The sequence below is a fragment of the Megalopta genalis genome, chromosome 8 (assembly GCF_051020955.1).
Source record: "Megalopta genalis isolate 19385.01 chromosome 8, iyMegGena1_principal, whole genome shotgun sequence".
NCBI lineage: Eukaryota > Metazoa > Arthropoda > Insecta > Hymenoptera > Halictidae > Megalopta > Megalopta genalis.
In genome coordinates this window covers 19,361,847-19,388,810 of record NC_135020.1, presented here as the reverse complement: position 1 = coordinate 19,388,810, position 26,964 = coordinate 19,361,847, and the positions used below count along the sequence as shown (strand labels likewise).

General features: G+C 37.9%; 1 protein-coding gene across 4 annotated transcripts in view; it reads right to left on the bottom strand.

The window, feature by feature from the left end:
* LOC117217682 (multiple PDZ domain protein) overlaps positions 1-26,964 on the bottom strand; it is a 233,891-nt gene that overhangs the window by 34,869 nt on the left and 172,058 nt on the right. For 3 of the 4 annotated variants that reach the window (XM_076524160.1, XM_076524161.1, XM_076524163.1), the window contains 3 exons: positions 9,007-10,159; positions 6,446-6,550; positions 5,265-5,390 (listed from right to left, as the gene is read on the bottom strand). In XM_076524160.1, coding sequence (XP_076380275.1) covers positions 5,265-5,390; positions 6,446-6,550; positions 9,007-10,159 — 1,384 coding nt within the window. The remainder of the gene's footprint in view (positions 1-5,264; positions 5,391-6,445; positions 6,551-9,006; positions 10,160-26,964) is intronic. The other variant, XM_076524162.1, reaches the window with a different exon arrangement.

Sequence of the window (26,964 nt, the reverse complement as noted above, 5' to 3'; positions counted from 1 at the left end):
TGTTGATTATTCACTTTGACAAAACGAATAGTGAACAAGTTTGTGGCATATTTAAATTGAAATAATTATTTTGCGACTGTTAAATATATATATATTTATTATATATAATATATTAAATATATTATATATTTATATATAAATATAATATAATATAATATAATATAATATAATATAATATAATATAATATATTATACTGTGTTTTGTTTAGTATACCCTCAGTCTACTATATATAAAAAAGACGTTGCAGTGTTGTTTGAAACTAAACCGCGGAAATTCAAAGTGTTACCGTACGGTCGCACTAGGATTCCATGAATAAGAATGACATCGAATGCAACGCGCTTTACATAATTACTTTCGAAATTAAAACGTCCATTGGAGTTGCCTTCTTGCTGTAACGAAATATTTTCGTCACACTCGGTTAACAGATAAACCATTGCATTTACGAATTAACTCTTTCTGTCACGTTTGCTTGCTGCCTTGCCTCGATGATCGCGAGGAGCATTTTGTCGGAAGGTTACCTGCTGGCTTCGCACAAAATAGAACACCAGGATCCTGGGGAATGATTTCGGCTGCTCTGCTATCCGGCTGTTTGCGAATTCTGTTCACGTGCAACGCAATGAAAGTTTCAGCGGATCCCGTGTCGTCGGGGACGCAAAAAGGAATCGAAGAAACCGGTGGGAGACGCGAGGACAAAACCGGGATGTGTACAAGGATTCGTCCTGGCGAGCTAATCTGTCTCCTCGCAGGAAACGAGATTCCTGGTGGTATCGCGCGCACAAACGGCGCAACTGTATCGGTGTGTCTCAAGGGTGTGGTTTGCTGTTTGATATAAAGGCTGGTTGGGACAAGTGAAAATGTCACCGGGGGGACGGGCGAACAGTCCAAGTTTTAATGCATTGATCGATATGCTCGCGGCGAAGTGTCTCGATGCAGTTCCATACAACTTTATGGGATCCGATGATGCGTATACCGAATGGCTGCACGCGTGTGCGCAGACAAAAAGCCCGACTTCCAACCCTCAACTTCGTCCCTTGGAATCTTGCGAAATTGCCGATTTATACGTCGAGAAGAGGAAAAGTAATACGAAGAATTTTTAAACCAATTCTCTTTCGACTTTGCAAGCTGCTGTTATTTTTATTCGATTCAATGTACGTTATCTAAGTATCTGTTGTATCTTGCGAATCGACTAATTCGCGTGGCAACGTATAAAAGAAAAGTAATACAAACAACAGCCCTTTTAAACGTATTTTTTGAAGCCAGATTTTTCGAACTGTTGTTATCTTGATTCTGTCTAATATATACTACTTAAATATTTGCCGGTATGTGGAAAATGGCCAATTTATAAATCAAAGTCCGAGAGAAAAATAATATATGCAAAACACTTTTCAAACCCAGTTTTTTTTCATTTTTGAAGCTGTTGTTATTTTGATTTTATCTAGTACACGCTATTTAAGCGTTTGCCAAACTGTGGAAAATGGCCGACATATAAATCAAAGTATGAGAGAAAAGTAACATAAACATCACACTTTTTAAATCTATGTTTTTGAAAATTTTGCAAGCTATTGTTATTTTTACTCTATTTAACTACGATATTTAAGCGTCTGATATGCTGTGCAAAATAGTCAATTCATGAATCGAAATATAGAAGAAGATTAATATAAACAGCATACTTTGCGAACCTATTTTTTTCAATTTTTCAAGCTGTTGTTATTTTTATTCTGTTTAATATACATTATTTATATGCCAAATTGTGCAAGTCCAAATTTATAAGCTTAACGTTTTGTAAGCTTAACGTATAATATTTAATCATTTATATAAATCCAAATATAGGAAAAAAGTAATGTCCACAACACACACTTTTTAAACCTATTCTTTTGAAATTTTTGAAACTGTTGTCACTTTTATTTTATTTCATATATTTCAAGCGTCTGTGCGCCATAAAAATAGTGCTGTGCGAATGCACTGTCTTTAAACTGCGTCATACAAATTTTTACGATGTTCAATTAAAAATTGTATTAGAAATGTTAAACGCGTTTTTTTGAGAGTTAGTTTCTCGAAAAATGGTATCAGAGATGCACGTCGGAGGCTATTGTTTGCAATAATTTTTTAAACAAAAACAGAACTTTTCTTTAAATAGAAAAGAAGTTTTCTATTTAATCTTTAGTATTACGAAGACGTTAGTGTCGTGACCATAACAATTATTATAATTACAGTTCTTGCGAGAGTACGTGACATTGTCACGTGGACAGTTTATATCTCTTTTATGATAGAAGTGTGACGCAACATCTTTGAGATGTTATAATTGATTAAGTACCTCCCGCGACAGAGATACCTCGGAAAGATTTTTAATTAAACGACGAATTTAATGCTGTTTACAAATTATGAACACACATTTATGAACAGTTTTTAATTCGTAATTTGTAAATCTGTAATTTTCTTGCATTGTACTGTGTTGGGAAACTTATAAAAATCCTTATTATTTTAAAGGTTCGACTACGAAATTTGTGCTAAGCTATATTTCAAAGCAAATGAAGCAAAACTATATTTAATTTTTATTTTGGCGCTAGCAAAAAAGAGAAATAGGTAACTAAAAATTGACAACGGCAGTGAACGTGACTAGAATTAGCCTTGTTAAATAAGTTATTACTTCGTTTCATGGAAACTAAGATTACTGTGTACAGAGTAAAACAAATTTCAGACGGTTGCGTAAATTCTGCTCAAACATAATTTTTATTGATTCTTGATACCGGTTCTTAATTTTCAAATTACTCGATTATTCTTAATATTTATTTCGGCAGAAAATATTTCTTTTTACTAGAAAATTCATGCACATAGAATTTTCGCAACGATCTAATATTCAATGGACATGTTATTCTACACGATTATGTCCGCGACTATTAAAGATATATTCTACATTAAGGTACAAAATAGTGGAACTTTGCTCGATCGTAGAACAATAATCTATTGTTCGATTGATTTTCTCCTCTTCACTTCAATAGATTTTTTCATTTAAAAGATTATCTTCTGATAACAGAAAAAGTATACGCTTTCAGAAATAAAAAAGAAACACAGAACTAAGTAAGCGTCGATCTCTTAAATCGATCGTTAACTCTGCTAATATAATTTTTATATTCCAATTGTTGTCTATGAACAATTCAAATTATCTTATCAAAGTATTCGTACATTCTGTTCGCAAATATTTCATAATTAAGTACATGATATCCCTGAACATTGATGTTCACACTAGTTCAAAAAAATACTGAAAAATTGAATCTGTACGTTCGTCTCACTTATGCGCGACCCGTGAAGTATTTTCTTTACTTGTGACGAAGCAACAAATATTTCATGCGTACTTTATGTAGCCAGTATCCAGCGGGAGCTGCTATTTCCAAGGTCGTTTGAAAGTCACGGCGTAACACACATTTGAATGTATCTCTTCGTAACGCACGCGATGCAAAATGCAGTTACTAACATTAGATTTACGGAACCCGTCAAAATGACGGATCACTAATTTTTTCAATTTACGATTATTCATATCGTAGAGATACATTTATGAGTTATTTATTCAATCTATATGTTACATTGTCACGTGGACAGTTTATATCTCTTTTATGATAGAAGTGTGACGCAACATCTTTGAGATGTTATAATTGATTAAGTACCTCCCGCGGCAGAGATACCTCGGAAAGATTTTTAATTAAACGGTTTTTAATTAAACGGCAAATGTTACAATAACACTTTTTAAAAATCAGAAAAAATGTCTTATTGTTACTTTTACAACCTGATTTTAAGCAGTTGTTTTTTGTGTGTGTTCGTAAATCTAATGTTAACACAGTAATTTGAAAGAAACGTATAGTTATTTGACAGAAAATCACTGTGCGTTATTCAAGAACATCCTAATTACGCGCAGAACATTTTCCGTTGTGTGACGATTAAAGAGAAGAAGACAATTGAAGAAGTTATTTTGGGAATCGCATTTGAGACACCCTGTACATTTTTTCCAGTCGATCTTCCGGTTTAAAGCAGCCTGAGCAGAAACAGGCGAAACGTGCAAGCAAACAAAAAGTGCGAAAGATTTGAAGAATATTTGTAGTACGAGCACACGAAAGGGAAAAATAAATAAGTCGAGACGGTGGCTAGAAAGTAAACAAGTGGGGAGAGGTTATGAAGAAACCGTAGGAAGCACAATAGGACACATAGCGGGCTCGATAGAAAAGAGAACTGTACACCCATAAACCGGGAGTCACTGGAAAGTCGTAAAACAGACGTATATGTACCAAGTTATACAAGGGTATCTTGTGCGACTCTTCAAAAGCTTCGCAGAACACGAAACAGTTTTTCTTGGAAATTAAATGACGCGATGGGGTATTAACAAATACTGTTACTTTTTTGTGTCACTAATTGAAGAAGCGTTCGAGTTTTTTTTTTAAATCGTTTGAAAGCTAATTCAACACGATCTGTGAGTATACACTTGATTCCAATTGGTTTTGCACCCTTTGCACTCGAGACTATTTTAACCCTTTGCACTCAAAGCCATTTTAACAGTCAATCTAAAATAATTCTTCTGACTTACAGTATTTCTATGTTATACGACAAAGTGCATTTTATGCATACGAAATTGCGTCTCATTATTCATGCAACAGTTATAGTTTTAATAATATTTAAAATCTAAACTTCGACAATGTAAAAATGATCTTAGAACGTGACATAGTGCAAAGGGTTAATGTAATTTTTGGTACAAGTATATCAAATACTTTAAAGAATAATCGGCAAGACTAAAAGTAGCAAGAAATGACTAGTTCGTTATTGTAAAAACATAAGAAAAGTGTGTTAGTGCAGGTCCTGCGTTATTTTGCGTTATTCTGCGTTAATTTGTCCATTCGTTTTTCGCGAATCACCGTTATTTCTCCACATCATAAAATAGAAAATCTAAGTCTGAAACAGGGCGATCTCGTCTGAAGCAAAACAGTCGCCTTAAATCATTCTAAACGAAAGCATTTCTCCGCTGTGAATGTGAAGCTTGCGGCCCCTCGTGTCATTGAACCTCCACGAAGAAGCCACGTTCATCATCGATACCCTGTATATTTTCTAGTCGTTCCACTTGTTTTGCACCCGGTTGCAGACTATCGATCAGTGCGAGGAGGCGAATATGTGCGGCTGGTTCAGCAACAGTAAGATGGAAAAACGTGAAAAAAAAATGACGGGATCGGAACAACGGGGAAAGAGTAGCACATCGATATTCCTGGTCGTGGCGAGGTCTCACCAGGTGCACCAGAGATTGGACGAGAAGACAGACGGGATTTCCGGCGGCTTGTATGACCTCGACCGCTCGCTCGTGCGTGCTGTGTCGCAGGTCCACGCCATCGACTTCGATTATCCGGTCCCCAACCTGGAAGTGGACGCAGGAACAGAGAGACACAAGCGTTAAATTCTTCGATTGTTGTCGGCCGTCTCTAGCAAATGCTTTCCCGTCTCTGCTTCCGTCGAGACCGATTATATATATGTCAAGTAACCGAGAAAGATAGCGTCGCCTCTAGGTCCTGTCGTTATTGGACAAAGGATTATGTGCAGTCGGGAGAGAAATAAGCGAGGTAAAGGTGAAAAATGAGGTTGCATCTACAGGGTGTCCCGAAAATGTCTCGCAATCCTGAGGTCATTTGAAGCAACTTTTTCCTTTGCAAAAATTTTGTCCGAGGCTTCGTTTACGAGTTATTAACGAAAAACACTGGCCAATAAGAGGCGAGCTTGGCTGGCGCGCGGCGGCCCAGCCAACGAGTGCACGGAGCCCAGTTCCGCTCATTGGCTCGGCCGTCTCGCGCCAAATGATCTCGCCTCTGATTAGTCACTGTTTTTTGTCAATAACTCGTAAACGAAGACGCGGATTGCATTTTCGCTAAGGAAGAAGTTACTTCAAATGATCTCGGCAACCCCTTATTTCACGGAAATACCATAATTTTGGGACGCCCTATCGAATGATTATTGTCGGAGAAAATATGTTTATACCATCGCAATTGAAACAGATATTTAGATGATTGCTTTTCAGGTGCACCATCTATTAAAAGTGTGTTTATATCGGCTCGAATATAATGATGCTCTTATTTAATACTTTGACTGCCGTGTCACCCGTGTGCGGGCGATGAAATCGTTTAAAATTTAATTTCTATGCTAATCCATAAAAATTTCTTAATTTTATTAAGATTCGCAAGAGGTAAGAATGTTGAAATAGTAATCGCGATGTCGTATAACTTTGCTTTGCAAGTTTAATTTAATTGATTCAAATACTTTAATGCTATGCAATTTTGAGATGTTTTCGGCGTGGCCGTCAATGTGTTAATGAACGACTTACTTAACGATTATTGACTTGTTTATCTACTATCTCGACGCTAACTTTCTTGGTTATTTAGCATTGTTGAACGCGAGTGGAAGATGGAGGCAATAGGTTACCTTCAATTCGCCGGTCCTCCCAGCCGGACTGTTGGGCAAAACATTCTTTATGAAGATCCCAGATATGTTCTGAGACTTACTAGAACTGCCATTGTGCAGATCGACCTGGAACATAGATATCAATCTCGTGTAACAGATGTCCTAAATTTGACACCGTCAAAGCAGGATTCCACAATGTTTTTCCTGAAAATGTCTCACGCATACGGGATAAGTAAGACTTAAGAACTTTAAGCAACTTTCATTAGCAAGGAAAAAATTCATTCGCTGAATTTGTCCGATATTACAACAGAATGCACACTATAGTACTATTACTAGACTGCGAAATTCATGCATTGCGATTAGACTGCGATTTTTATGTATTTCTGAGAAAAATGTAAAAACGTTAGATAAATTTCAGGACGTTGGTACGTTATTTTCAACTTATTACAATTATTAACGAGGAATTATTAAAAGAGAAAAGACATTTTTACGTAATTTACGTTTCTTACAATCGACTTAGACAGTTGTTATTTCGCATAAAGATCCGCAGTCTAATTATGACATAAATAAGTGCGCGAAATGTAAGATAGTGGAAACGTCGCAAGATTTTCAGATACATTCTGTTTTTAACTTAATGAAATAGAAGAAACAAGTTTCTATTCGACTTTTGACAATTTCTCGTAATCCATAAATTCTGCGAAGCTTCGCTGGATAATGGATGCAATGAAAAAACGTAGTAGCGACATCCAGTTTCTCTAAACAATTCTCTAGTCTACGTGAAAGAAAAAAAATTATTTGGCTTAAGATAAATTGCAAGGTTAATTTCTGTTGCAACTAATATCACAAATGTCAGCTTCTCGAAGAAAGTCTGCGATTGTAAATTCGGCAATCGTTCAATTATCAATAAGAAATTAATTCTGAATGAACAATTCATTCTAAAAATGTCTACAACAGAAACTAGATAATTCACTAATGAAGCACCGTGTCTGGTAGCCGAATCTAAAAGAAAACATCGATCGATCAACGCGTCGTGCTGCATTATTAAGATGCAAATGCAAAAGGTATGACACATCGAACGTAATTTTTGGATGCATCATCGAAGCGGAAGAATCAATAGCGACAACTTTATTACGTTACGGAGTTACACAGTCGTTCCCCGTGCCTCGAAGCCATTCGGTACGTTAATGCACTCGTAGCCGGTGCAACTTTGTACGTCGCGTATAGAGCATTTATCACTCGACTCGAAATTATCAACCAATGTCATCAACGTTGCGCCATTAGCAGTTCAGAGCTCGACGTACGTAGACGTGCAGAGTTAATGAATGCCGAAGAACAGAGCCCGATAATTGTTATTAGTCATATGGTCTCAATAAGCTCGAGCGTTCAAGAAAAGCGAAGCAACATTGTCCACCGTTTGGCCGTGCAAAATATAAATTCGTTACGAAACATACAATATTTAATCGAACACAGATTTTGAAATCTATTTGAACAATTATCTTTATTTTATTGCATGTGCCAATCAGTTGTGCGCTGTTCTATTTAAAAATGCAGATGCAATTTAATACAAGACAATACATTGTTGCAAAACGATGGCGAATTGATAGTGCTTTTCGATGTCCTTGATACAAATAAGTCAACTTAGATACGAATTCATCTGCATGCAAATTAATTGATTCAGATTCGCATAACAAACAATTATACATGTTGAACAGGTGCTCCGCAACTTTGTCGTTAAAAAAGACGGCAAATTGAGATTGTTCGTTTGCTCAGAGATACGTTATCTTAATCCAACGGGCTGGAGCTTATCGGATCTCGACGGAGGGCAGTTGCTATGAAAATTTTAATACTAATTATCTTAATCACTTGCTTGGAAATCTATTTCTGGAACCTTTAAACGAAGCTTATTAAAACAGATTTACAGCATCACCAAGCACTAAAAATAACTAAAAATATTATTTCAAAAAACAAGTTATTTTATATATTTTCTGATTTCAAAAATTACTCGAAATTATTACTTAAAATTATCGTGAAATTCTTCTTGGAAATTATAGGACGACCTAATTATCAGCACTGAGCCGTAAAATAAAATCTTTCTGTTCCATATTACTTTCAGGATTATTTCTTTTGCCGTATTTGAACTAGAAACGCGAAGAAATGATTCATCGTTTGAAATTACTATTATTCTAAAAGTCGCTGTTATTCTTTAAATAACAGCACTGAAAATAACTGTTTAAAGTGAACTATTCCAAACAATTATTTCTTATTTTCATTTCAAATAAAATTTGGCCAGGTCTGTAAGAGACGAAAATTGTTCCTCTAAAAAAATGTCACTAATCGAGCTCGGCGTTAACCAACCGTTTCTGTTCTCGGCTAGAAAAATTTCAAAAACGTCCCTCGCACCCATTCCGAACAAATTCGACAAACTATACCGACTTACTCTGTACGATTGGCGCGATCGACCGAAAGCAACGTCGCGCGACTAGATCCGAAGTTTGCCTGTCATGGAAGCCCACGGGTCGCGGAGGCGCGACCTAACATTTTATTTTTAACTACACAATGTAGGCGTGTTGCGTGTTACGCACCTTTCCGCCGACGATGCTCAGACCCAGGCTGGTCTTCGGTTCCCTGTAGATCTCGACCAGCCTCTCTGGTCCCCAGTGCTTCGACCAGCCGACGCTGCCGTCATGGTCCCTCTGGGTGACCGTCATGTCGACCGGTTCGTCGACGAACGCGACTGTCGGTACCTTGGTGTAGGAGCCGGACGATGCCGAGCTCTCCGACTGCTGTGACACGTAGCTGGACGGTCTGCTCTGGAATCTTGTCCGGTAACCACCTCCGATGTACTCGGCCTCTAAAATCTCGTCATCGCTGCATTGGACCGCTTTCGACTCCTGATAAGTCTGTACCTCGACCTCCCTCCTCGGGCTCTTCGAGGGCTTGTCCTGGCCGAGGGGCTCCTTGTCCGCGGACTTGGCAGGACTGCTCGAGATGTCCGCGGGGATGCACTGTATACTCTTCGACTCCTTGACCTGGCTCTTCTCGGACCTGGACGGGCTGTCGAAGCTGTCCTCCAACTCCAAAGTCTTCGACAAGCTGCCTAGTTCGTCCAAGCAGCACTGGACGCTCTTGTTGTCGCCTTGGGTCTGGGTCTCGACCTCTCTTCTAGGGCTCTGGTAGTACCTGCGCAGGGGGCTGTCTTTCGAGATCTCCGACGGGCTGCCGCTCTGCTCGGGGCTGCACTGCGTGCTCTTGGTCTCTTGCTCGGTCTGTGTTGCGGCGTCCTGCTTCTCTTTCGGAGAGTACTGGGTCTCCTTGAAGCTGAACTCGACCTCTTCGACGGCTTTGCCTAGCAACGGAGGCCAGCTGCTGTCCGGCGGTGCTGTCCGCAGCAGGTCCTCGAACGAGGTCGAGAGAGGGCCGTGCAACAGATGATCCGACTGACTCTCGAGTGTCTGACTCTGGTACTCGAGCGAGTGCTCCTTGCTTATTAGAGTGTCCTCCTCGGGCTTCGCCGCGACTTCCTCCAGCAGCGGTCGTTTAAGTTGCCAGAGGGTCCTGTCATAATCCCGGGGCTGCGCTCGCCGGCCCGAATCAGACCGATCCTTCTCCGCTTCCTCGTCTAGCCTCTGGCCCTCGACCGGCTCGAAGATCCACCTCGAAGGATGCTCGACCACTTCCTCGATTTTCTTGTCCGGCTGCCTCGGGCTCGCACCTTCGCCTCGCTGCTCCTCCGGGCTTCATGGGAAACAGGAAACACACGCGGCACCGGCTTTAGTGGCGACTGGCTAACGAGGAAAAATTCCGGCGACCGACCGCGCTCGGTTTTAATGAAACGAAGTCGGGCTCGGTCTTAATGAGCGGCACCCAGGGCTTCTTAGTCCCTGGTAACGTTTAGACGGAATCCGCTAAAGCGGCGAATGGAAAGGTCTTCCGCGGTGACCCATTAATTGCGGGAACTTTATGGTGCTCCGGCGAGTGGCGAGTGCGACGCTAACCGACACGGAATTAGGGGGAATGGAACGCGCATTAGACTTTACATGGGAATACAGACAAGTGTGGCCCGCCGATTTCGAATGAAATTCTAGGGTGATACACGATCGCCCGTAAATGTGTTCGTACACCTTTTAGAACGCAACGATTATTTTAATGCCGAACTGAATGACTTGAATTTTTCTTTAGGTGATAGAGGGAGTAGTCTACTAGACACGATCACTGAAATGATTTTTTCTTTTCTGATTTTGCTATTAGTTGGAATGATAAAAAGTAAAAATATCTCGTAATTGTCTTAACTTATAACAAAAATTTTGGAAAATGTCTTTCGGAAATCTCGGTAACTTATATGCACGTTGACAATTTTATCAAAATCGGTTCACGTTGTTATCAGTTACAACAAATTAAAAATGGCAAAAATCGCAGTTTTATCGCGAGTCTGACCAAAAACTGTAAAAAGTGTGCAGTTTTTTCAATCCTTCAACGCCTGTAGCTCGACGCTGGGTTCACCGATCGAAAGGAATTTTTTAAATTTTCGTTACAGGCTCAAATAAAAAAGTTAAAAAACGTTGAAAACACTCAAAAAAGTTAGAGAGGTAAAAAGTCAATTTTTTCTTTTCATTCCAAGTAATAGCAAAATAAAAAAAAAGTTTTTTAGCCATCATCTAGTAGACTATGTAGTCCTTTTATCATTAAAAAAAAAAACAATAAAATCGTTTAGTTCAGTTTTAAAGTAGTTAAGCTGTGTCCTGTTTGCTAAAGTAGTTAAGTTGGGCCACCGTATGATTTGTTGGAAATTATTTGACGGTATCCTGTTTTCAAAGAATGCAAACGTTTTCTGTTCTTTTTTTCTGCATTAGATTGCTATTGCGAGCGCATATATTCATAAAAACAAATTACTGCGGGATTTATTTATTTACTTGAACATGTCACTTCATTACTGTTTCCATTTGTTTGCTTCTGGATGAATTTTTGTATGCGTGCAAAGTATAATAATTCAATCAAGATCGCGAAGATCGTGGTGGAATCATAGAATTAGGTCTTACTGCCACGAAAAGTGCACAGGCAGTACGAGTGAAACGAGTAAAATAAATTTAAAGTTTTGCTTCCAAGTTAAGAGGTACGAACGCAACAGCGGCTAGATCAATATTTACCACTAGATGAATAAATAAACGAGGTATTCGCTTCTAGGACTTTCTTATGCATGATTTGAAGAATGCAAATAAAATTCTTGTTTATTTCTCCGATTCAAAATAGCAGCTGACTAAGCAGTCTATATGCAGCATGTATTTTTCTAAGGCTCACAGTATAAGTGTCGTAAATATTTTTGTAGAACAAAGAATCAGTCTGTTTTTTTCTTAATCTGCATTAAAATGTTTGCAGAAGCATATAAGGCATTTTTGAAATATCGACGATGCACAGAAATGATGAGTACTTGAAGCAAAAGTTCACCTTTATTAAAAAAAAGGAAACACATAAAATTGTTTACGATTTTATGAGTTTCTTCCCATAAGTTAATTGGCTATCAATTTATTTATCTACTCGTAGTAAGTAGTTAAAAAGCACTTCATATTTTAATAACGTGGTGTTACTGTTGTTTTACCCGTCAACTGTGAGGCAAAACTTCAAGTTCATTTTTCCTCAGAAACGAAAGCCAATTTTAAAATAAGCTATCAAGGCTTTTCAGTATACTAGACACATACTACAAGATTTGGATGTTCTTTTTCAAAGAGTGATTTCTAACTCTGCCAGTGGTCCTTGTTGGTAGGAATTTATCGATGGCAGAGCAGTGTTTTTTTTTTAACACGTCGTTTAACGGCCTGATAAGTGACGCTTTTTGTCTTACTCGAATGTTGCATCTTTCTAAACAATAGTTTATAAAATCGTTAATGGCACATGTTGCGTCGGGAATGTGAAATTCAGAATGCCGGATTTAATACGATATAATTTTTGTACGCAGTGTTGATGAAAATTATAAATTCATTTCTCTCTCGACTCGTTTATTGTTCAAGTTTGACACCGTTGTCTTCTCTTTTCAAGGGTATTTAATAATGTTCGCAGGAGCAATCAATATACAGGATGGACAAAATGATGAAAAGACATTTTTTTATAATCTGTTCATAACGAATGTTCTATTTCAAAGACTTTAAAGGACGAGGCCAAAATTAGGTTGAAAATACCCAAGGATATCCGAGATACCTGCTGTTGCCTAGCGTAAGATGAGACGTCTCGCTATTATTAAGAGAAGATTTTTAATTAAGATAAAGTTACCGCGACTATTCTTTTTTGGTTGACCGAGACAGCTGCTTACGTTGTGTTTCCTAATTAAAAAATGTGAAAACCGGTGAAGATAAGAGAGCTGTTCGGTGCTATTATATTAGTATTTAATAACAAAATTTTAGGATCAAGTGCAGGATAATTATTTTCCGCATGAATATTCTAAAACGATTGTATACGTTAAACGACGATCAAAGCAGACGTTCTAAATTTAACACGTTGAACACAAAGTCCACAGACCTCCAGCTTGCCTCATGGATATACTGCCGACCATTGTCAGAGCATCGTATTGTATAATAAATCGGCGACAATAGAACTCGTCGTACATTTGTAATTCTTCGTCACGCCGTCTTTTTAGGACTTCGAACAGCCTGTCTCACATGGATAAGAGTACTTAATACGATCGACATTTGTATTGGTTGCATAGTGCATGCCTCGTAATAGCGGCTTAACGGGATATACTAAATAACGATGTACATACTTCGTGATGAACAACATATAACATTAACTTATTCTAGCCTCGTGTAACCTTTACTCAGTTGAACGATCTTATTAGATACGATATCTCTGTATAAAGCTTTTATAAATGATATAAACAATTTTTGAAAATGGACTAGATATCCACTTCTTAAAAATATCCTACGTAATTATGTATTATTTAAGTTGCCACATTCGGTATACTAATTATTCGCATATTTGTGTTCTGTATAATTCGTAATAAATATAATAGATTTTTGTTTAATTCTTAACCGTCAAATTCTTGAATTAACTTTCTCGCGTTGATTTTTCTATTCCAATGATTAGTTTTGAATAGATGTATAAAGTTAGATATAAAGTTTTGAATAAGTAAATTTGACTAAAACCAACTTAAACTTGTCTAAAATTAACTAAACTATCTATTCAATAATATAAATAATCTCAATGAAAATAGAACTAAAAAGCACGAAGAAATGTGCACGGTTACCTTCCAATAACAATTCTCAGTCAACGTCTCAGATACGTTCGTAATTAATGCAGGAGGACCTGTTTGGAAATGCACTCGAAAACGCATAAAATGAAACAGATATGATTTCAATGTGCATGATCCGTGAAAACGAGCGACACTGGCAACCACAAAGCACATCCGAGAACCGGAAGAAGCACGCTCATGAAGGTTCTCTTGCGGCTTTCCGTTATCCAGTAGCCGATCGCCATTCGCATCGTTTACGTTTTCCGATACAGTATCAAATCTAAACATTCTATGCAAATGTCCATTCTGCTCGTCTACAAAAACAATCTATAAATCAGCGAAGACACCGATACAGAAAATGAAATGACTTTCTCACGAGGGTATACATTAATTGTTGCTCCATTGAATACCGAATATAACCGTAGCGTTAAAGATCGGAGCACAGAACTTTTAACGAAATAAAAGAAAATAGTAAAATGGACTATAATCTGCTGGGACAACAGTCAGGGACAAATACAATACAGGGACACGTAATCTATGTGATTGCCGTTGTTACGAGTTGCGAACAATTAAAGATCGCGAAAATCGCGGTTATGTCTCGATTTCGTACACTTTCGAACGATATTTGTTAGGAATCTGTATTTTTGTTTTTTAATCTTGTCAACGCTCGCAGCTTGACTCTGCGTTAATCGATTTCGATGAAACTTTCAGCACGTATATATGTGCGTAACATATTTACGAAAGATATTTTAAAATTTTTGTTATGGGATCAGATAAAAGAAATTAAAAAACATGCGGTTTTTATCCTCTTTGTAATTCCAAGTAATAGCAAAATCTGAAAAAAGGTATTATAATCGTTGTGTAATAGGCTTGGCCTTTTGTCCTCTAAAAAAAATAGGAGTCATTTAGCCTAGTTTTAAAGAAGTTATATTGTTTTAAAAAAGGTATCCACATATATATTTGTCCCTGACTGTATACATATACGCGGAACTCCTTAATTCGCGTTCAGATTGCGCACAAAAATGGACAATTTGGGAAGAAAAGATACGATTATTCGAGCCTTGCGGCTCGTTTTTATAATTACCGATCGTCAACAACCATAAAAACGAGACGCAAGGCTCGAACAATCGAATTTCCTCTTCCAAAATGGTTCATTTAGAAGAATTAATTTACTATATTTGGAACTAACTTCGGTATTCCAAATTACCAAAAGTATTACAATTACAATAAATTCTCCCTAATTCATGCTCAGATTGTGACGTATTTTCGTGCGCGATCTGAACGCGAATTAGGGAGAAATCACCGTACATCGGAAACGTCGAAACCGAGATTTCAATTAACACTAGATTTACAGAGCACAAAAACAGCCGTTTTATATTAGTTTATTAAAATAACAGTAAGAGTGTTATTGCAACATTTGTCGTAAGTAACATATAAATTGAATAAATAACTCATAAATGTATCTTTACGATATGAATAATCGTAAATTAAAAAATTAGTGGCCCGTCATTTTGACGGGTTCCGTAAATCTAGTGTTAAGCAATACTCGAAACAGCGAGAATACTAATAATAAATTACTCCACGAAATTACAGAGGCGCGACTTTTTTTAAATAAGCAGAGGCAGATAAGTTTCTCTGGATTTCGAAGTTCGACAAATCTTTGGATGATAATTCAGTTTCTTTAACTTTGTAGAGCAGATTACGCAAAATAAGTACGAATTGAAAAATTGGCTTGTTCGGCAAATAACACGATCATGAAGAAAATATATAAGAAAAAGTTCAAACCGCACTGTGTGTGAAAATCAAGAAGAACTCGCTTCAGAAAGTCCGAGCACGCCTTGGAACAAATTCATTAATCGCACTCCAACGAACACCGAGATAAACCGATAAAAATTTTAAGCGAACTAACAAGGTCCTTGTCCGTCGAAGCGAAGCGCCGTGCCGTAAAACGAATCGAATTTACGTATTCCGAAATATTTCAAGCCAGTATACATGTCAAGCAAACCATTCGACCGGATAACAAACGTAGTAAATAAGGTTGGAATCGATCACGCTCTCCGTATATCGACGTATCTGGATTTGCAGAATAACCTTATTATAAAGGTTAGAACTGCTCGATAAAAAAGAAGCCTCCGATACTAAAATTTCTCAATAAAAAAAAACAAAAATCTCTCATTCGCCGTAACAATATAAAAACGAAACCGTTCCGAGGGAAACGATTTAACACTAGATTTACGGAACCCATCAAAATGACGGTTCACTAATTTTTTAATTTACGATTATTTATATCGTAAAGATACATTTATGAGTTATTTATTCGCTATTTGCACAACTTGCGGCAAATATTGCAATAACATTCGTGAAAAATCAGAATAAATATCTTATCGTTACTTTAATAAACTGATATAAAACAGTTGTTTGTCGTGCTCCGTAAATCTAGCGTTAAACAGCGACCAGCCTGTTCTACTCGCACGGCATCGGCACAAAACGTTCTACCACCCCTTCACAATCACACCCGCGCACAGCAATGTTCCCCAGCGATCCGTTCCAGACGACGGAAATCGAACCAGCCGAGGAAACATTCTACGAGCAAACCTGTCAGAGAAAAGCGTGAGTTAGGAGCCGACGATCCGACGAATCCAGGCGAGTCACACGCGATCGGAAACCGCGGAGAATCGCGCGGAGTATCGCGGAAAAGCGAGAACGCCGCGACCGTGGCAAGGGGTGCGGGAGAAAAGGGGAGAAGAAGAAGAAGAAAAAAATGCGGGACAGGTACCTCTCACGTTCCGCTACGAAGCCAAGGTGTTCACTGGCGTGTCTCTGGGCGGCCGTGCGTCACTGCAAACTGGCTTACTCTGATCTAATAAACAACACACTCTGGTCCGCGTGTACACGAAAACGTGGCGCTCGTGCGTTCACGTGCACCCAGTCGCGTACTCGACTCCCACACGACTGCAGCCACCCACCCACATCGAGGGACGAGCAGACGGAGAATAAACGACGTATCTTTTCCCTTTTATCACGATGGAGTACGCTGCGATGCCGGCTCCGAATCACGACTAATCGCGACCGACCACCTCCTGGAGTATTCTCCTGCGGGTGCAAACACGTTCGCGAAACACAACGCACACAGAGGCGCGCGTACAAAGCCGCGCACGTACACACACACTCGCACACACACACACACACACACACACGTACAGAGAACCGTGACGCGAATCCACGCGAGTACGAGTCGTTACGAAGGCTTTGCAACTGTCTGTGTGGGAGTAAGTACCGAGCGAGCTTCGTTGCGGCAAAGCTTTCTGTCTCTATTCCTTTCTTGCCTCTGCTTCCATCCTTCTCGCTTAGCTAGCCGCTGGCATACGCCTCTCTCCGTTCGCTGTCTCCAGTTTACACGGTTGCTTTTCTTCTCTTTTTCTCGTTCCCTCCGCCAGTCTCTCCCTTCGGCCGGCTATCTCGCGATCTAGCCCGTCTCTCCGTCGGTTCCGTTCGGCATCGGATTCACCGTCCCGCTCGCTTTTCTTCGAACTCGCTCGACCGCTCATCCTTATCTTTTATCTTCTCCCCATCCGTCTCCCGGCTGCACTTTTCTATATTTATATTCGTGCACAGCTTCCCTTCCGGCATACTGACGACGTTCTTCCCTCTCGCTCTCCCTCTCTCTCTCTCTATTTCTGTTTCGGTTAGTCTCGGCCCCTCTGTCTCTCCTTCTCACATCCACTCGAGCCTTCTCTGCCTTTCGCTCTTTCTTCCTCGCTCGGTTCTCCCGTTTCTTTAACCCACTTTCCGACACCAGCACGACCGAGCGTCGACTTCACCTGCACCCACCGACGGCCGCCAAAGAGCTGCTCCCTTCCTGCTTCCGTGCGCTCTGCATACGGTCCAAAACCTTCCGCCGGAGTTACCTGGTTCCGTGTTCACCCCACGCGGAATTCACCCCGGCGATTCAGGTGCCGAGATTAGGCTTAGGAGATTACGATAGCGTTATCTCCTAGTTGGTCTGGAACGCGGTCATTTTTGGCGAAATTGAAAGTCTAAACAGCGGATAAGGACCACGTCTCCTTGAACGTCGCCTTTCGAGGAACGCGTTCAAGTGGCTGCAGCTGCGGGTCGAAGCGACGTTGGCGACGCGACTTGTTAAAGTCCGCGTAATGTTAAAAGTTGCGCGGACAGTCGCGGCTAAAATTCGCACGATCCTTTTCGCAATACTGGAGACTTTCGTTGGAAACACATCCGATGTGTTTCGCACATTCTAACATGTTCTTTTTTTAAATACTTTTTAACACGTTCAGCGTCGACCACTAAAATTCCCTCGAAGTCGAAGCAATTTAATTGATTAAAGCGAAACTAAAAAGTTAATATTGATCACGGTGGATGACATCGGAACACTTTCGCATCCGAAACAACCTAGTCGAATTCAGTTTGTTCGAATGTATTGCAATGAAAATGAGTTTTCAAAGTTGGTCACAAATTAGTGTTGCCCGTATGCGACCGACGCAGTGCTCAATGTGTTAAAGCTTAAATTGCAATCGTCTGTGTATTGCCCACAGTTCAATTAAAATATGTATACACTGTAATTAAATAACCAAATTATAGGTACTCTTAAACGCGTCGAGACATAGAAGAAACGTGCATTTTAATTCTTTCGACATTGTAACTTTACAACGTTATATTTAATTGCAGAGTTATCCGACGAATGTAACGTTTCGTTTATTGAAATTTCTTAATTAATTCCGTCATGACTGGTTCAATTTTAATGGCGATTGTTTTGTAGAGGTAGAGAACTGCATCGACGTGAGGCAAGCATGAAACTGATCGATCCATAAGCTCTCAGGGATAAATAGACGCGAGATGAAATCTCTATTTTTTACCGGATGTTGTCTTCTAGGTTATTAATATTGTGTTGATGGACTTTGGTTTTATGGTGTATTGTGGTGTGCTTAATCTAGTCGTAACCATGTTTTCTATGGACGAGAAAAACGCTGTCCAGATGGGCAGTGATATCGAAGGGCTAGATTGTTCAAGCGAAAGTTCGATTCAAAATCTTAAACGAATGGAACAGCGAAAGTTGATAATAATATTAACAAGTGCAGCAGATTTCCTAATATTATATACATGTTACGATATACAGTAATTTCTCCTAAATCCTCGCTCAGATTGCCTATAAGAATGGACAATTTGGGAAGATGAGATACGATTGTTCGAGCCTAGTGTCCCGTTTTCCTAGTTACCGATTGTCAACAATTATAAAAACGAGACGCAAGACTCGAATAATCGTATCCCGTCTTCTTATATTGTCCATTTTTGTGCGCACTCTGAGCGTGAATTAGGGAGAATTTATTGTAATTGTAATACTTTTGGTAATTTGGAATGCCGAAGTTAGTTCCAAATACAGTAAATTAATTCTCCTTAATTGACGCTCAGTTTGTGCAGAAAAATAAACAATTTGGGAAGGGAAGATTCGACTATTCGAGCCTTGAATCTCGTTTTTCTAGTTACCGATTGTCAACAATTATAAAAACGAGACGCAAGGCTCGAACAATCGTATCTCATTTTCCCAAATTGTCCATCTTTTTACGCAATCTGAGCATGAATTAGGGAGAATTTATTGTAATTGTTATACTTTTGGTAATTTGGAATGCCGAAGTTAGTTCCAAATACAGTAAATTAATTCTCCTTAATTGACGCTCAGTTTGTGCAGAAAAATAAACAATTTGGGAAGGGAAGATTCGACTATTCGAGCCTTGAATCTCGTTTTTCTAGTTACCGATTGTCAACAATTATAAAAACGAGACGCAAGGCTCGAACAATCGTATCTCATTTTCCCAAATTGTCCATCTTTTTACGCAATCTGAGCATGAATTAGGGAGAATTTATTGTAATTGTTATACTTTTGGTAATTTGGAATGCCGAAGTTAATTGCAAATACAGTAAATTAAATTCTCCCGAATTCGCGCTCAGATTGCGCACAAAAATGTACAATTTCGGAATAGGAGATACGATTATTCGAGCCTTACAACTCGTTTTTATAGTTATTGACGACCGGTAACCATAAAAGCGAGCCGCAAGGCTCGAATAATCGTATCTCCTCTTCTTAAATTGTCAATTTTTGTGCACAACCTAAGCGCGAATTAGGGAGAAATTACTGTAATACCGAACGACGCGAGAAATTATTCTACGCTGTTATCTTTGTGTTTATTGATAACACCTGCATCTGGCCTCAATGTTTGGGGCAGATAAACAGCTTAAAAAAGATTTCCTTTTTTAAAATGGCTTTTCGATTATTCACAGGTGGCCCACTTATGAACGGTAGCATATGTCGACACGGTAAACTAGATAGAAAGTAGTGTATTATTCATTGGTATATTTAACACGTCGCGCGATGGCAGCTATCGACGTAACATCGACCTTCTTGACTCCAATGCACCGATCGAGTCAATTCGACCCAACAGTAAACTTCCGCTTTCTCATAGTATTTTTTGATTATCGACGCGCAGACTTAATAGGTAAAATACAGTAATTTCACCGTAATTCGCGGTCAGATTGCGCGCAAAAATGGGCAATTTGGGAAGAGGAGATAACCTTGCGTCTCGTTTTTATAGTTGTTGACAATCGGTAACTATAAAAACGAGTCGCAAAGTTATCTCTTCTTCCCAAATTCTCCATTTTTGTGCTAAATCGGGGCGCGAATTAGGGAGAAATGACTGCGAACATTTGTAATTTTAGAATGCCTGATGGCAATGTAACAATTTGCGGAACCGTGAAATAAATTAATAAATGTTTACGCTCTTTTAATGACACGGGACGATTTATCTACTGTGTATCAATCGGATTATGAAAGTGAAAGGGTGAAAGGATTGAATGAACAATCGAATTAAACAGAACAAAATTTCAACGAAATTCATTCGGGTAAATTATTTCGTCTGAATAATTAGTTGAAAGGGGGAATACACGGAGGAATGTGAATCGTTTATGTGGGTATCTTGCGACCACGCGGTACGGCTTCGTGTATTTTTGAAGCTTGACTGTGCATGATAAAACGAAGGGGAGAACAAGAAGGATGATAGTAGGCACGGATCGATGCTCTCAACCCACAGAATATCGGCTTCTTCGGAAATGCTTCCGAGTTGTTCGAAAATAAGAAGGTTCCGTTATACTCTCGTTCCAACATGCGAAAGCCGTATTTTAAACAGCATTCAGACTTTTTAAATCGAATTGTATCGCAATGCTCGGTACACGTGGACTATGTATGCAGATATTTGCATGCAGTGTTCGCAAAATTAACACTTGAATGGCGAACAGTTTTTGCGATAATATGACTCGACCTGCTTAAGATCATTTATAATTCTGTTCATTGATTTTTTTCAACATATTTCTTCAGGTGTTCCTTCTGCGTTAGTTTTTCTATAGATTCAGGTTAACGAATGATGCGAAAATCTAAATGAATCGTCAGAGACTGAAAATAGCAATAAAAGTGGAAATAACGATATTTATTATACTATGGAAACAATTTAACCCGAGGACTGCTGTTCAATTGTTAAATAAACAGAGCATAATTTTTTATTTCACTTATCGTATCAGATGAAACGAATTATTCGATCGTCTTGATTTTTTATAACATAATTTATGTTTCGTTTCGATATTTTCATCTAGAGGAACATTTTTAATTGAACCGTAAAAATTAATCACTCAACCGTTAATGTCAAAATTTCGATTTTCGCGTAACAAAAGAACGCAAAATTAAATTTAAATCAGGAAAATTAATTTAGCACTGCTGCAACATTTCTTTCGCGAAAGAAATGATTTTCATAGGTAGGAAGCGTGTGTTTCTCTTGGTCAATAGACGAATGTTTTTGTTCTAAGTTCTACAAATGTTGGAGTTCCAAATCAAAATTGATTACCAATGTGAACTGTGCGATGAACCCGGGGAAGCCGTACGCAACGTAAGAGACGATAGGTCGACCATAATTCAAACCTTCGGTTTAAAATTGCAGCAGTTACGAAACAATGCAGATCAAGAATTTTACGTAACTTTATACAGAATTTCGAAGACTTTCAATGAGAGTAGGTCTCCGTAGCAACCTTCAAGATCTTATTGAACGACTTCTTGTGTTTCGAGCTTGGATACTAATCGTGTCACGTTGAATTTCAAATGCAGTCCTGACAGTTTCCGAAGATACACCGACATTTTCAATTTTACAATTCCAGTTCGAATATTTCGACATAGTGCTTCTCCATTCGACTATAGAAGATTACGCAAGTACAGTAAATTCTCCCTAATTTAACGTTCAGATCGTACACAAAAATGGACAGTTTGAGAAGAGGAGATACGATTAATCGAGCCTTGCGGCTCGCTTTTATGGTTACCGAACATCAACAACTATAAAACCGAGTCGTAAGACTCGAATAATCGTATCTCCTCTTCCGAAATTGTCCATTTTGTTGCACAATCTGAATATCAATTAGGGAGAATTTATTGTACTTTCAGTAACTGTACTTTACTGTACTTTTCGCTGTATTTTCAGCGAATCGATACTACACGTTAATTATTCGAGTTTGGTTTCTCCGTATTTTATAGAAACAATGTTACGCTGCAAATGCAGAAAGCTCCGCAAACAGCACTAAAATAAAATTGACATAAAGCCGGAACGAGAGTCAAGTAATAAAACTACAACGTCCAGGCTTTAAAATGTTAACGATCACTGTGTGGAATACTGTGAAGCAATAAAGATGGTCCACGGTTGGGTTAGGTTAAACTGTGGTGTACAAGTAGCAAAACGAAGAGTGGAGTAAATAAATATATGCACAGGATTCTAACAATATATGAAATCAAGAAAAGTGGATGGAAAAATAATGAAAATTCAACAAATACGCAAGACGAATGAGAGAAAATCAATCAATAAATAAATGAACAAATTGCGTGCATACAATGGACAGAATATGAAATTGGCTACTTAAATACATTAAGGATAAAATTTTAATAGTATAACAGTAAATGAACTGCAATAATCCGAGATTGTGGATTATTATGGCAAACAAGAATTACCTATATTAACACTAGATTTACGGAACCTGTCAAAATGACGGGTCACTAATTTTTTTAATCTACGATTGTTCATATCGTAAAGATACATTTATGAGCTACTTATTCAATTTATGTGTTACTTGCGGCAAATGTTACAATAACACTAGTTAAAAACCAAAATAATTGTCTTATTGTTACTTTTATATTGTTACTTTTATAAACTAATATAAAACAACTGTTTTTTGTGCTACGTAAATCTAGTGTTAATTGCAAGATAGAGAAGCTATATCCACGTTCAGATTTCTGTTCTCAATGATTTTACAGTGTCGGAAGGAATGCAACAATATCCTTAAAATGTTATTAAGGTAAACTGTAAAAAGTTAAAATGTTAACAAATCAAAATGTTCTTGCATCAGTCAAGTCCATCATCAGTCAAGAAATCAGTCGCTAATGGCTCTATTAAAATAACAAAAAGGCACTGTTGAAAACAAAAAATAGTTTCTATTGAAATTTTCAAAAAGGTTTCACCCTTTTGTTTTCGATCGGCACAATTTATTTTTTACATGCATGAACTCCATTTATGGCGTACGGATGAAGTATTCACATTGCTGGTCGAATTCGTCCAGTTTATTGTTCGATGCTGATCGCGATGCAGAGATTTTCCTTCAGCTTGTAAACAAGAATGGACAATTTGGGGAGAGGAAATACGACAATAATAAAAAAAAAGGAGCAAGGCACAAATAACCACTAACCACTAACACGTTTACCCTAAATCCAGCGAACTCTTAAAACTGACTGACGCGTGTTGCTTTATAAGAATTACGAGTCTGTATTTATTGAGACATTTTGGCCACTTTTATTATAGTGTGTGCCTCAATTGAGATGTTTATTCAACTGTTCCCTATGAGAGAGTCTTCGAAATTTTAATGAGTGCAAGATAGAAAATTTGAATCTAATCATTTTGACCGGTACGGTAGGTTTAGCATAAATTGCGGTAAAATGAGTACAGTAAATTCTCCCTAATTGACGCTCAGAAATGGACAGTTTGGGAAGATTATTATTATATTATTGTTATTATATTATTATAATATAATTATAATATAATTAATATATTATTATATTATTATTATTATTATTATTATTATTATTATATTATATTATATTATTATTATTATTATTATATTATTATTATTATTATATTATTATTATTATTATTATTATTATTATTATTATAATAATATTATATTATTATATTATTATTATTATATATTGTAGTATTATTCGAGCCCTGCGGCTCTTTTTTATAGTTATTAACAATCAGTAACTGTAAAAACAAGCCGCAACGCTCGAATAATTGTATCTCCTCTTCCCAAATTGCCCATTTCTGTTTACAAGCTGCAAGAAAATTCGGTAGAATTTACCGTATATTTGACAGCAATAACGCGTACGAAATAATAATCGGGCACGTATTTCACCCGCCGAAACGTGGACACGAATTGTCGTTTGGTAACGAGCATCGGAGTCCAGATAACAGCACGGTCGGTGCGAGCCCCGAGACATACGACACCGGAAGGAAAAATAATTGATTACCAGGCCTATTTTTGTTTGAATGATCGTCAAGGTGAAAAAGAGAAAGGGGCGCGCGACGGCTGTAGAATTTTCGGGTCGCGGAACATTCTGTGATATTCCAGGCGACCTAGATTTCCAACCAATTGTGCGCATTTCGCAGGGTTTCTACGGCCACTCGTGTAATCCAGCCGACCGGCTGTACAGAAAATAACGTTGTTCATTAATCGGCATTTGAAGCCCCTCCCAGGATAATTTAGATCGAGTTATGAGCAACATGGGAATTCGGATCCGCATCGACTTCGCGTACAGTCCCTACTAAATTGCTGCACGTTGCTTTCTCGATGGCAGATTCGCGAGCATCGATTGCACAGTTTTGCTGTATTTATCGTCTTTCTCGAATTTTTACTGCCTACAGAATAACGTACAGGCGGATCCAGTAAGAATTAGCAAGTGAGTATCTCCGGTATTTTTGGAGGTACGAACAAGTTTTAATAACAAAAGTACTTCAGTATAAAGAGGCCTATAGTATGGCGGTGATAATTGTTTTGCTACTGGAAAAGTTTCGGTGATCTCGAAGTCGTTTTTACATTTTAAATAGAATCATATATGTTTTTTATACACAACAAACTCGAATTTGACGACGACGTCCGCCGCAAATGTAAACGTTTAACACTAGATTTACGGAGCATAAAAAACCAGCTGTTTTATATTAGTTTATAAAAGTAACAATAAGACATTTATTCTGATTTTTAAGAAGTGTTATTGCAACATTTGTCGTAAGTAACATATATAAATTGAATAAATAACTCGTAAATGTATCTTTACGATATGAATAATCGTAAATTAAAAAATTAGCGATCCGTCATTTTGACGGATTCCGTAAAGCTAGTGATAAATCTATGATATTTACACATTCTTTTGTCTTTTCTTTTACCTAAAATTGTGTCATTATAGTTATAACGGATTATTGGAAAGTAAACAATATTGAAAAGGAATTTAAATAGTTCGTAAATTTTGTCCACAATAATTTCAATATTTTAATAGTTATAACGGATTATTGGAAAATAAACAATATTGAAAAGCAATTTAAATAGTTCGTAAATTTTGTCCACAATAATTTCAATCGTGTTCAGAACTTTTTCCTTGATTTCATTGTAACTTAAAAAGGGGGGATATTTTTTAATTTTGACATTTTTTCTATTATTTTCTTAATCTATTCTATTACAGATTATACAATGTGTTGAAAAGAAAGTGGTTCAAAACTTTAAGGATTTATAGCACTCAGCGGGTGGAGTAAAAAATATAGAATCGACGTGGATCCGATAGTCAATCCTTTCGACGGCAAATCGATTTTAAGTATCCGAGAATATTCGATAACGTGAGTGAGTTTCTCCGCCACGCATTGACTGCAAATAGGGAAGTTGATTCAGAAGTACGTTCGAGGTTGCCAACGCAAGATTGTTACACTAGCATCAACACGGATTCTTCCATAAATGCAAATTTAATAATACGAATAAAACGAATTACGAAAATGAATAGAAAATACACGTTAAATCATTCGGAAGGAATACTTGCCGATGTACGTCTGCATTGCAACAGAGAGAAGACTGGAAAACTTATTCTGACAAAGAAAGTTTGTATTAAATTTGCATTTATGAAAGAATCCTTGTTGATGCTAGTCCAGTGCTCGGAATGCTCGGGCACGCAACACGAGACTCCACCTTCTGACTACCGCCGCGGCTCCTCGTCCCCCGCAGTGCTGCCATCGGCTCGCGATGACGCTGCGGTGGTAAGCCGATGGAAGCGCCGCGGGGAGCGAGACGGTGCGGCGGTAGTCAAGAGGTGGAGCCTCATGTTGCGTGCCTGAGCATTTCGAGCACTGATCTAAAGCATCGCGTGCTCGTTAGGGAGATCACGATAAGTACTTATAATTTCTTCAAATTTTTCTGACGATCAACGTGGAATTAACAGGCAGGTTATAACGCATTTCAGATATTTTCTTTCATAAAGACTGAAATAGCAATGGCGCCTTCTTTCAAAATTATTACATAAGCTCTTCGGGACCTAATTTTGGATATACAGAGAACATACTATTTACGAGCTGCACGATGACATCAATTCATACTTGTTTGTCCGTATAATTAATGCAATTATCTTTATTATGTGTTATCTAAGCGTCTTCATTAATAAGAAATAAAGTTATGAAAGCAACTGTGTAATATTTAGCTAATTAATTTTTTTAGTTTACATCGAACTAAACCGTTTTATTATTCATTAGAGATTAGGATTAGTAATTAGCAATTCAGAAGAATAGAAGTGCGAAGGTTGAAGAAAACAAGATATGAGCCAATAGTAGTTCAAACGAAGCACTACAAGTAAAGTTAATTAATTCTGTATGTATACAGGGTGGGGCATTTGAAATACTTTTTTTCAAAATCAATAATTTTTTTATAGGTGAAGTAGTAGAAGAATATGTTTTTCATTGTAGTTCATATGTTGCGACCTTGAGTGACCTTCATTTATAGGTCATTGTATTCGTTTTGAACGGCTTCGTCAGAATATAAATAAAACAATTATGTCATCTTATTTAAAAAAAAAAACAAGTTTAATTTTCATATGTCCTCTACGCCTTCGCCTATAAAAAGATTATTGACATTGTATAATGTGCCCCTCGAAATCAAACAACTTTTGTCCGACACTTTTTTGTTCTATCGTCAAAAACAAGCG